This window comes from Bubalus kerabau, chromosome 8, assembly GCF_029407905.1.
Source record: "Bubalus kerabau isolate K-KA32 ecotype Philippines breed swamp buffalo chromosome 8, PCC_UOA_SB_1v2, whole genome shotgun sequence".
Taxonomy (NCBI): Eukaryota; Metazoa; Chordata; class Mammalia; order Artiodactyla; family Bovidae; genus Bubalus; species Bubalus kerabau.
This window is the reverse complement of record NC_073631.1, coordinates 108,638,001-108,650,575: the sequence shown is the minus strand read 5'-3', so window position 1 is coordinate 108,650,575 and position 12,575 is coordinate 108,638,001. Positions and strand designations below refer to the sequence as shown.

The following is a 12,575-nucleotide window of genomic DNA, read 5'->3' as shown; positions in this document are numbered from 1 at the left end:
TAGTCCTTAAAAAGAAGAATTTGGATTAAAGTTGTACACCAAGTAATTATGTTTTTCCAGTGTCCCCAATTAGATAATCAGCAAACTCAAATCCAGAGAAAAACGAAGAGGATGCAAAGCCACTAGGATAACCTGGAGAAATCATCCTGCCAGACTTGGCCTCTCTTGAAAATCTGACTTTACTCCTATTTCCAGTGATTTCTAGCTTGTTGGTTAAGAACATGAAATTCAGAAACAAAATGCCTGGGTTGCCCTATAGATCCAATCTCTGCAGGCTATGAGACTCTGGACAAAAGTGAAATAACCTCTCATGCATGTTTCTTCACTTGTAAATCGAGGATAAGAATGTATTTGTTTCATACAGTTTTGTGAAGACTTGAGTGAATTAACATATGGAAAGTGATCTGACGTGCAGGAAGTAATATATCAGTGACATAAGAGTAAGTTTTATAACACTGTTTGCGGCTGATGCCAAAGCAACTGTGATGACCTCTGCGACCAGTTACCACGTCCACTATCCCCACCCTCTCCACAATCACCACCACCTTCACCACCACACCACCTTCACCACCTTCACCACCTTCACCACCACACCACCTTCACCACCTTCACCACCTTCACCATCACACCACCTTCACCACCACACCACCTTCACCACCTTCACCACCACACCACCTTCACCACCTTCACCACCTTCACCATCACACCACCTTCACCACCACACCACCTTCACCACCTTCACCACCTTCACCACCACACCACCTTCACCACCTTCACCACCTTCACCACCACACCACCTTCACAACCTTCACCACCTTCACCACCTTCACCACCACACTACCTTCATGACCTTCACCAACTTCACCACCTTCACCACCACACCACCTTCACCACTTTCACCACCTTCACCACAACACCACCTTCACCACCGCACCACCTTCACCACCTTCACCACCCTCACCACCTTCACCACCACACCACCTTCATCACCTTCACCACCTTCACCACCTTCACCACCACACCACCTTCACCACCACACCACCCTCACCACCTTCACCACCTTCACCACCTTCACCACCACACCACCTTCACCACCACACCACCTTCACCACCACACCACCTTCACCACCTTCACCACCACACCACCTTCACCACCTTCACCACCACACCACTATCACCACCTTCACCACCTTCACCACCTTCACCACCACACTACCTTCACCACCTTCACCACCTTCACCACCTTCACCACCTTCACCACCACACCACCTTCACCACCACACCACCTTCACCACCTTCACCACCTTCACCACCTTCACCACCTTCACCATCACACCACCTTCACCACCACACCACCTTCACCACCTTCACCACCACACCACCTTCACCACCTTCACCACCTTCACCATCACACCACCTTCACCACCACACCACCTTCACCACCTTCACCACCTTCACCACCACACCACCTTCACCACCTTCACCACCTTCACCACCACACCACCTTCACAACCTTCACCACCTTCACCACCTTCACCACCTTCACCACCACACCACCTTCACCACCACACCACCTTCACTACCTTCACCACCTTCACCACCTTCACCACCTTCACCACCACACCACCTTCACCACCACACCACCTTCACCTGCACCACCTTCACCACCTTCACCACCTTCACCACCACACCACCTTCACCACCACACCACCTTCACCACCTTCACCACCTTCACCACCTTCACCACCACACCACCTTCACCACCACACCACCTTCACCACCTTCACCACCTTCACCACCACACCACCTTCACCACCTTCACCACCTTCACCACCACACCACCTTCACCACCTTCACCACCTTCACCACCTTCACCACCATACCACCTTCACCACCACACCACCTTCACCACCTTCACCACCTTCACCACCTTCACCACCTTCACCACCACACCACCTTCACCACCTTCACCACCACACCACCTTCACCACCTTCACCACCTTCACCACCACACCACCTTCACCACCTTCACCACGTTCACCACCACACCACCACACCACCTTCACCACCTTCACCACCTTCACCACCTTCACCACCACACCACCTTCACCACCACACCACCTTCACCACCTTCACCACCTTCACTACCACACCACCTTCACCACCACACCACCTTCACCACCTTCACCACCACACCACCTTCACCACCTTCACCACCACACCACCTTCACCACCACACCACCTTCACCACCTTCACCACGTTCACCACCACACCACCACACCACCTTCACCACCTTCACCACCTTCACCACCTTCACCACCACACCACCTTCACCACCTCACCACCTTCACCACCTTCACCACCACCCCTATTATCACCATCACCACTATTACCATTGCCACTGCCAGCTATAACCTGCGGTACTATTATTACTTCTGCTCCTCTGCAATGCTCTGAGAGGCTATGAATTTAAGTTATTGGGATGGATTTATTGTTCATTATTCTATAACCTACCTGTCACCCAGAAAGACCAACAGTTTCAGTTATCATCTAAGAACTACAGAAAGTGCTGTATAAATACTGGGTAACCAACTGAATTCCCTCCTACCTCAGTGTACTGCTGAGTGACAAGCTCTGGAGTTGGCCCTAAAACCACATAAAAGTCCAGAATTCCTCCTGTGGTACGGTATGTCAAGGCAGGCAAGGGCTGGAAGGTCACGTCTGGAAATGCAGAAAATACCAATTAATATGGAAACCTTCAAGTGAGAAATCACCCCTGAAATTTATACATTCTCCTTCTTCCTATGCCTCTATTGTAGAGTATTGAGAGATGGTAATTTGTACTATACCTACACAGAATTTTAAAAGTTAAGTGAAAGTCTTCAGAGCATATGCCTGGATTTTTTTCTCTTTGAAGCACCTATTACCTTATTATATGTTTTGTCCTTCTGCTCTTTTTATACTGCTATTATTGATTTTATTTCAGAACAGTTTAAGACATAAGAAATTGCAAAAGTAGTACTAAAACTTTTCTTGGGCACTTCCCCCAGCATCCCCCAATGATAACTCTTATATAACCATTGTATGTCATCAAAACCAGGAAACCAATGTTGATATAATACTATTAACTCAGATACAGGCCTTATTCAGATTTCTCCAGTTTTCACAAGCACACTCTTTAACTCCACTTCTTGATTCCCCACCCTTTTTCCAATATGCTACTCAAATTTTCTTTACACCCTAGTACCCCAAGAGTGAGTGCTCTGACCCAAACTCTCATCACTAAGTCAAATTATATAAATGGCTCCCACTGACTAACCTCTGGGACACGGGACTTCCTTGATTTTGCTATCCCATCCTACATCGTTTATGCTAAATGAGTTAATTCTTATTACTACATTTGTTGTTGTTTAGTTGTTAAGTTGTATCTGACTCTTGTGCAACCCCATGGACTATAGTCCACCAGGCTCCTCCATCCGTGGGATTTTCCAGGCAAGACTACTGGAGTGGGTTGTCATTTCCTTCTCCAGGGCATCTTCCTGACCCAGGGATCAAAGCTGTGTCTCCTGCATTGGTAGGCGGGTTTTTACCGCTGAACCACCATGGAAGCCCATTACTACATGTTACTGAACTGAAATAAACAGAATGAAGAAAAAAAAGAAAAACACTGTCCACAAGATAATAATTATGACTGCAAGGGCAACATGATTGAACACATTCTGAAGTTTCTCAAGAAGGACTGATTCACAAAAACAGAGAAGATGCCAGCATCACCTTACCCATGGCATTGCTGTTCAGCAGGAGCACTCCATGGGCACTGCCATCCTCCTCCATTGCCATGTAGTAGGGGTGGACACCATAGGAGTTCTTCTTGTACTGAGAGAGTCATGGGGAGAAGGGCAGGAGGTTATAAGACAAAGATTGAAAAGAGAGATTGAGGAAAAAAAAAAACTCAACAAATTGATCAATAAGGTGTGTCTAGTCTTTTCTGTGAAATAAACACGTAAGAAATAAAGGAGCCTGAGAGTCGACCTGCTTGTCTAAAAGCAGACTGTGAGCATCCGAGTGGGGAGTGGGAAGAGGAAACACCTGCTGTGTGATGTGTACACAGTGTGGGTGGACAGAAGCAACAACCCAGATCCCAAGTGCTCCACCCTTACCCCCGGGGGTTGGTCTCGGGAGAACATCCCCCACGTGTTCCATTCCAGGTCTCTTCGGAAGGCTGTGTGCTCAGTTTCCCCAAAGCCATAGAGGTACTTGGAGGGGAGGCGCGTGGAGATGCGGATGAACATGTCGTTGAAGGTAAAGCCGAGGAGCTGAGAGTCCCAGCTGCAATACAAGAGGGTATGTTTAGAAAAGAAATGGGCTGTTCTAATGGCTTCAAGCAGCTAGAGTCTCAGGGAAATTGAACTCTTGATTTCCTGTGGACCTCCCACATAAAACATTAAGTCTGTATGATTAAAATAATCACAGCAGCCAGGGCTGCAAGTCCAGGAGCCAGCATCTTTCTTCTACTTTCCTTTATCACTCCCTCCCTTCAGTGGTCCCTCCAGAATACCAGATCCAATCATTTTCATCATCTCAGTTGCCCCCACTTCACAGCAACCCTAGTTTCTGCTCTTGCCCCACCAGAGTCCACTTGCTATGTAGCATCCAGAGTTATTTTTTTTAAGTATCTCACATCATGTCAACCCCTGTTTACAATTCTTCAGTGATCCTCATTGAAGCATCTTGTGAAGTCTTCAAAGCCATTCCTGATCTGAAGCTACCTAAACCCCAGCCTCATCTCCTGCCACTTACCTCCTTATATGTGAAACTACTCCACCCAGACTGGAATTTTTCCCTTTCATAAGGCAAGTTTACTCCTATTTCATGGCCTGTGCACTGACTACTCAATCTGTCTGAAATGTGCCCACTTCTCTTATCTCCACATGGGAGGCTCCTTCTCCTCCCCAAGGTCCTATTTAAATCTCACTTCCTTGGAGACATCAACTGTGACCATAGTATCAAAAGCAGTCACCTCCCTATAATTATCAATTACCCTGTGATTTTTCTGGGCTTCCCTGGTGGCTCAGAGGTTAAAGCATCTGCCTGGAATGTGGGAGACCTGGGTTCGATCCCTGGGTCGGGAAGATCCCCTGGAGAAGGAAATGGCAACCCACTCCAGTACTCTTGCCTGGAGAATCCCATGGAGGGAGGAGCCTGGTGGGCTACAGTCCATGGGGTCGCAAAGAGTCGGACATGACTGAGCGACTTCACTTTCACTTTGTGATTTTTCCTGCATAGCGTTGTCACTATCTAAATCGCTGCATATTTTAACTTAAATTATTTTTGTTATTTCCTTATTATTTTTGTCATAGAAAGAGAGACCTCATCTTCTATAACCACCTAATATGGAGAAAGCACTCCATCAACATTGGTTGAATGATGGTTGAATGAACCCCTAGGTACATGCAACTAACTCAGGAATTACTCCCAGCACACTAAATATTTCTCATAAGCATAGAAGGAAATGACTTATTCAAGAATCTGGAAATGGCTGGTGCATTGCTTTGAGCAGGGTATCTCCAAGGACACTGGACCTGGCAATGACACAGGGGATCATCAACTCCAAATCAGACTGAGAGCCACTAACATGACAGTGCCTGTACTCTTGCGGCGAATTTCAATCCCAAATGGATTCTTCTTAATGAGGACAGCATAGAGTTGACTCTCAGAGGTGCCAGATGGAGCGCTGGGTATGTTGAGAGGGACTGGAACTTCATACCGGTTGTTACTGGGATCATAAATCTAGACCAGAGGAGACAAATTTTAGGTAAATATAGTAGTCTTGAAACCTATACCCTTAGCAGAAACCTCATGTCTTTGACAAAGAGTCTGAACACTATATTTGTCTTCTTTAAGCTCATGACACTGGGAACTTAATTGAAGAACAAATTGAACAAATTGTTCAGTTGAACAAATGGAACAAATTTGAAGAACAATGTCAGATTTATCATTTTGATCTGAGTCTGCCATGACTTATTTTTACATCCTCTTACAGCAACACATTATTTTCACATTGGTTCTACCTTGGAAAATCAGTCTGGAATTTATGGATATATTCTTTATTATTTTGTTTGTGGGTGTGTCAGTGTACATGACTACCTGAAAACTTTTCTGAATTGAAAAAAATTTCTCCCTTAAAAAACATGAACTCTTCTTGATTAAAATAATCATAGATAGTCTCACTAAAAACTGGGGTCTAAATTGATTCACTGTGTACCTACTATATTCCTGCCTGATTCTGTACTAGACACAAGGTTTACAAAACTGAGTAAGACACAAGGTTTACTAAACTGAGTAAGACACAGTTACTGCTTTTAAGAAATTCACATGCTAAGAAATTCACATGAAAGGTGAAACAGCATGCCCAAAACACCTGAGTGATACATACTATGTACAGCTATACAGAAGTGTTGTGAGATTATAGGGAAGGAAATGCCTATCAGTGTTTCCAGAAGACTGAGATGGTTTCATGGGGAAAGGGGCGGAATCTTCAAAGCTTTACAGCCATCAATCAAGCACAGAAAGAAAACCAAGTCATTACTGGCAGAGAAATAAATGCAAAGGCACAGAGAATTGAAAGAAAGAGGCAATTATTTTGGAGAGAGCTATTGTATAATCCAGGAGGTAGAGCAGGGAAGTGTTAAACCTGAAAAGTTGAGTGAGTTCATTTATTTCAAACCCATTAGGCACCTACCACATGCCAGTACAAAGGTGAGGATGGAAAGATACCATAGCATCATCCCTGCATTACAAAATGTGGAAGAATTCATAGTCCAGGTTGATATCAGATTATGAAGAATCTTTCAGGCAATGCACACTGACCTGAATCTTTACTTTCTCAATAAACACTGAGAACTTACTATGTTCTCGGCTTTGTGTTACATCTCAGAAGTACGAAGATGAAAGGACAAATTCTTGTCCTCGAGAAACTTATAATTCAACAGTGAAAAAGACCGTAAAAATAGCCCATCACTAATGGTACAGATGAACATATTTTCAGGGAAGAAATAGAGGCACAGACGTAGAGAATGGATGTGTGGACATGGCAATGAGGGGATGGATTGGGAGAATGGGAATGACATATACACACTACCTTGTGTAAAATAGATAGCTAGTGGGAGCTGATGTATAGCACAGGAAACTCATCTCAGTGCTCTGTGGTGACCTAGAGGGTGTGATGAATGGGAAAGAGGTCCAGGATATATGTATACATACTGCTGATTCACGTTGTTGTACAGCAGAGACTAGCACAACACTGTAAAGCAACTATATCCCCATTTTTTTTAATTACATAAATAAAAAATGAAAAGCAGACCATCACGTGTCCTGAGATGTCATTAAATCATGAAAGGAAAAGAAACCAGTACACTCTCATAGGTATTTCATATATCCCAAATTCAGTGTCCAAAACTGAATTCATCATTGTATTTTGCCTAAGCCCAAATCTTTCCTGTGTTCTCCTTCTGGTTCCCCTTCATGGATGACAGCACCATCCATGTGGAGACACAAGCTAGAAACGTGATGATCATCCTGATGTCTCTCCCTCGCTCATGGCCTGTTTGTAATCAGTCGCCAGATCCCATGATGCTACTTCTTATTCTCTTGAAGTTGTCCACGTCTCCCTCTCCTTTCTGTACCTGGTCTAAGCTCAATACCTCATCTGGATTACCTAACTGGTAGCGTCCTAACTTTTCTCCTTTTTTACCTTTGTCCTCCCGACCATTTTTCTTAAGGTAGAAACAGCAATCCTTTCAAAGTGCAGTTTAGGCCAGGCCTCACTGTCCCATCAATGGTCCCAAATTACTCTTAGGATAATGATCTAGTAAATTGTGTGTGTGCTCAGTCACTCAGTCATGTCCAGCTCTTTGTGATCCCATGGACTATAGCTCACCAGGCTCCCCTATCCCTGGAATTTTCCAGGCAAGAATACTGGAGTGAGTTGCCACTTCCTACTCTAGGGGATTTTCCCAACCCAGGGCTTGGATCTGTGTCTCCTGCATCTCCTGTATTGGCAGGCAGATTCTAGTGCCACCTGGGAAGCCCATGTAGGATAAAATATGTACATCAGCTAATTTTCAATGTGTTTTCAGTGGCTGAAAATCACTAATTTAATGTGTGCAAAAATTCACTTGTTAAAAAATCGGAAAAAAAAGCCTTCATTGTCAACAGTGCCTCAAAAGCCCATCTGAAATATCAAGACATATTTGCCTTGCTTGATACCTGCCCCAAATGGATGGAGAACAAAGCTATGAAAGTGTGTGCCAAGGACTCGACAATTTTCAATGGCTAACTTAGAAAAGCAAACCGATTGCATGGTTCTGTGATCCTGACAAGCAAAAAATAATGAAACTAAAAAAGTGCGAAGTAGGAACTTGATACATATACTGTCAACACATACCTTAAACTGCAGCATGTTATCCTTATGGTAGGTCACAGTGAGGCGCAGGGAGTTCACAGGTACTGAGGGGAAGGAGCGGGCATACAGAGAAGTCTTTAAGGAGATGACAGCTGAGGCCCCATGTGAGTCATACTGAACATCACTGACAGAGTAGAGATCATTGACGAAATAGCAAAAAGGGACTCGACGAGAACCGGACTCCTGAAAAGTGAAGGCAAATTCAGTTCAGCATAAGCTCTAGGATGACCAGATATAAAGGGGCTAGAAAATGCAATTTTCAGGGAGATAAAGATGAAATCAGTCATTTTCTTATATACTCTTTGGTAGTGACATAAGTTTTCACTCCTGGTCTCTGTGTAAAATTTTGTTGAAAAAAAAAAAAAAGACCCATTTCTGTCCCATCTATTCTTCACATCCAGATAAAAACTCAGGTTACTTTGGAAGTCTGCTCTTTCTATAGATTTTAAGTAGTGATGTAGGCACTGGTGCCATGCTCATGAAATTATAGATGGAGTGTAAAGGATTTTATAAAATTACTATGAGGTACCATGTTACATGGGTCAGAATGGCCATCAGTAAAAAGTCTCAAATGCTGAAGAGAGTGTGGAGAAAAGGGAGCCCTCCTACACTGCTGGTGGGGATGTAAGTTAGTGCAGCCACTGTGGAAAACAGTATGAAGGTTTCTCAAAAGATTAAACATAGAGCTGCTGTAGGATCCAGCAGTCCCACTCCTGGGCATACATCCAGATAAAACTGAAATTCAAAAAGATGCATGTACCCCAAAGCTTATAGCTGCACTATTGGCAATAGCCAAGTCATGGTAACAATTTAAAGGTCCACAGAAAGATAAGTGGATGAAGAAGATGTGATATATAGACACAATGGAATACTACTCAGCCATAAAAAAAGAATGAAATAATGCCATTTGCAGCAACAGGGATGGAACTAGAGATTATCATACTTAGCAAAGTAAGTCAGAAAGAGAAAGACAAATACCACAAAGACATACCACTTATACGTGGAATCTAAAGCATGATACAAATGAACCTATCTACAAATCAGAAACAGACTCACAGATGTAGAGAACAGACTCACGATTGCCAAGGGGAGGTGGGGGAGGGATGGACTGGGAGTCTGGGGTTAGCAGATGCAAACTATTATATAGAAAATGGATAAACGACAAGGTCCTACCGTACAGCACAGGGGACTATATTTAATACCTTGTGATAAACCATAATGGAAAAGAATATGAAAAAGATAGTCATATATTAATATATGTATAACATAATCATTTTGCTGTACAGTAGAAATTAATACAACATGGTAAATCCACTACGCTTCAATTTAAAACAAAGTGTAGAGGATTTTCATGTATATTAACACCGTCAGCATGGTTACCTCCCAGGCACAACCGCGGGCAGTGCAGTTTTCTGCAGAAACACCAGTCTCATCAGGATAACAGTCTATTTTTTCTTCATCCCTTATCTTCACATCCCACTCCACTGTGTATGTTCCTCCCAGAACAAGATCAATTTCTGTGATAAGGGCCACCTGTAGAAATGGGGAAATATCAAGGAAATGCATCCTCAGGACAAAGACCACACAAGGTATGAGATTTCTTTCAGGAAAGAAAATAAAAATCAGACCAGTCTCTCAGGAATCCAAGTAACATAGCACTGGAGCTTCCATGAAGAGAGGGGGCGGGGAGGGGGGGTGCAGGGAGTTAGCCAATAACCACAGGGAAAATGGTGCAATTCTATCAGAATCTTGTACATAATATTTTGAAAAGAATAAGGTCAACCGCAACCTTCTGTAATCACCCTTTTCTCTCCTCCCCTGACTCCTCTTCCTCTTCCTTATTTTGTCAGGAAGACTCTCTTCCTGACAGCCCCCTTGTAGCACAGCACACACAAGCACAGGGTGTCATCCTCAGCTGAGCCCATCTTCTTGCCCTCCATCCCCCAAACCAGTATTCCCCACAGGTCTGGAGTGGGGGCAAGAACAGAGAAGTAAAAATCATATGGCCTGGGTTCTCCCCTCCATCCCACTGAGGAAACTTGGACAGATTCTTTCAAATTCCTTGGGTCTCAGTTTACCAATTACAAAACTGATATGTAGACAAAATCATATCTCCTTCCATTTTTAATATCCTAGTCTCTTCAGTGGTCCAAGCCCAGAGCCTCAAAACTTGAAACTTTCTTTGAGTTCCATTCACTAATTCAAATATTTAATTTTTTCTATGTGTTTTTCTTCTGGTTGTCTCCTTGTAAAATAGTAACTTCCATAGTGAAAGTTCTCATTTGTCTAGAGTCATAAAATCTCACACTAAGGATTATCATCCTTCCAGTCTCTCCCCAGTCTACGTTCATCTCGCATTTCCCTATACCTCAAAAACCACCACAGAACAACACTCTCACAATGGTGCATATTGATTCAAGGATCAATAGGAGACCCTTTGAGAATTAGATCACATCCTTCTTAGCTTGGCACCTAAGACCCTCCAAAAGCTGACCACAAGTTAATCTGTCCAAACTAGGCCCTCTTCCAGATGTGGGTCCTGCCTATTCCAGTTATACAGACTCACAGGCTAACAAAAGGCTTTTCTTAGTCCCAGGATTGGCTTATGCTAATACCCCAACCTTGACTGCTTTACCTATGCCAATGCCCTTTCTAGGATAATGGTGCCCATTTGTGAAACAGACTTCTAGCCACGTGCCCAATAGAAAATTCCCTTCTTACTACTTCAGTTTGGAACACCAAACATCCCAAAGAACTTTTTTGTTTTTTAATCCATGTAACACAGCTGCAGCCATTCATAGCTGAGTGCAATTCCACCAGAAGGGGCTGGCCAGGGGTTTCTTTCTTGATTTATCAGCCTACCCCTCCTTTCTTTCATCATCACCTTTCCCTTTTCCTTCCAGCTCCTTCTTCTTTGTTTTAACTTTTATTTTTTTTCCCTCTAACAAGGCTAGAGCGACTGGAATTAAGCCATCACTTCCAATCACAAGAGAAGAAAAGACCTCAACATTGACAACCCTGAGGCACTGAACCAATGCCAGAAGCTGAGCACTTCCTAAACTCTCAATACCATAAGGGAAACAAAAATCCCAGTTTGTTTAAACTACCATTTTTCTGAGTTTCCTGTCACTTGCAGCTGAACAAATCTCTACACATATGTACCGTCTTTAAGGTCCAACTCTAGACCTAATGCCCCCAAAGCTTTTGCTCAATGACTCCATTAAGCTTTGAACATGAAATTGGAAAGAATATAAGTTAACATTTCCTAAAGGTAGGATTGGGTTGCCTGTCCACCACCTAAATTCAAATAATAAAAGAATTCTTTTGTTTGTATATTTATTAATCTATTTATCAAACTGATAATTAGTTTATTTTCATATGAGCATCTTACAAAGGCCTTGCACTTTGCTGCACACATAACCAGTCATATAATACATTATTTCTAACTTTATAACGTATGCATACTCAATGTATGTTGTTAGGACAAAATGTCCAATGATACCAATATATCATTTTAGTAGAAGACAAAATTTACTTATTTGTCTCCAAATTTGGAAGGTTCCTCACAAACCATGATGACCCCACTGCTCCCTATCCCAGATTATCTTGAACCCCTGTAGAAAACAGTGTTGGGGAAAAGGATCCCTCATAATGCTAAAATTTCAGAGGAATTGATAATAACCTATTCAAGAACACTGTCTCATTAAAAGTGATGAAAAATTCTTTTATTATTATCACCTAACCAAGTAAGTAGCATTAGCTAAGCTTATCAAATTCATTGACTCAAAATATTTCCTAAGAATGTGTTGGAGTGAGAATCTAGCTCTATGGAGTAAAGAAACAAAGAAAAGCACCTGAAATTTTAAATTAACGGGAATCCCACCTCAACCCTTCTAGCACCAATCAATCGGCAGCTTTCAGACCCAGTTTTCCTCTAATCCTGTTCCCCAGACTCCTGTCTTTGCTCTTCTTTTGTTCCAGGCAGAGAGGACAGAAGACTGAAGGGCAGATAAGGGAAAAGAGAGGAAAGGACCAGTTTACTCCCTCCCAGTATCTCAGCAGCCTCTTTGTTCATCCCAGCTCTGGCTCCCTTTTTTATTTTTTTCCATC

At 43.2% G+C, this 12,575-nt stretch overlaps 1 protein-coding gene across 1 annotated transcript in view; it reads right to left on the bottom strand.

Moving 5' to 3' along the window:
• Positions 1-12,575, bottom strand: part of MGAM (maltase-glucoamylase) — a 190,282-nt gene that overhangs the window by 129,840 nt on the left and 47,867 nt on the right. The window contains exons 24-29 of the mRNA XM_055589393.1: positions 9,846-9,998; positions 8,448-8,648; positions 5,637-5,791; positions 4,162-4,330; positions 3,781-3,877; positions 2,610-2,722 (exon numbers count right to left, since the gene is read on the bottom strand). Coding sequence (XP_055445368.1) covers positions 2,610-2,722; positions 3,781-3,877; positions 4,162-4,330; positions 5,637-5,791; positions 8,448-8,648; positions 9,846-9,998 — 888 coding nt within the window. The remainder of the gene's footprint in view (positions 1-2,609; positions 2,723-3,780; positions 3,878-4,161; positions 4,331-5,636; positions 5,792-8,447; positions 8,649-9,845; positions 9,999-12,575) is intronic.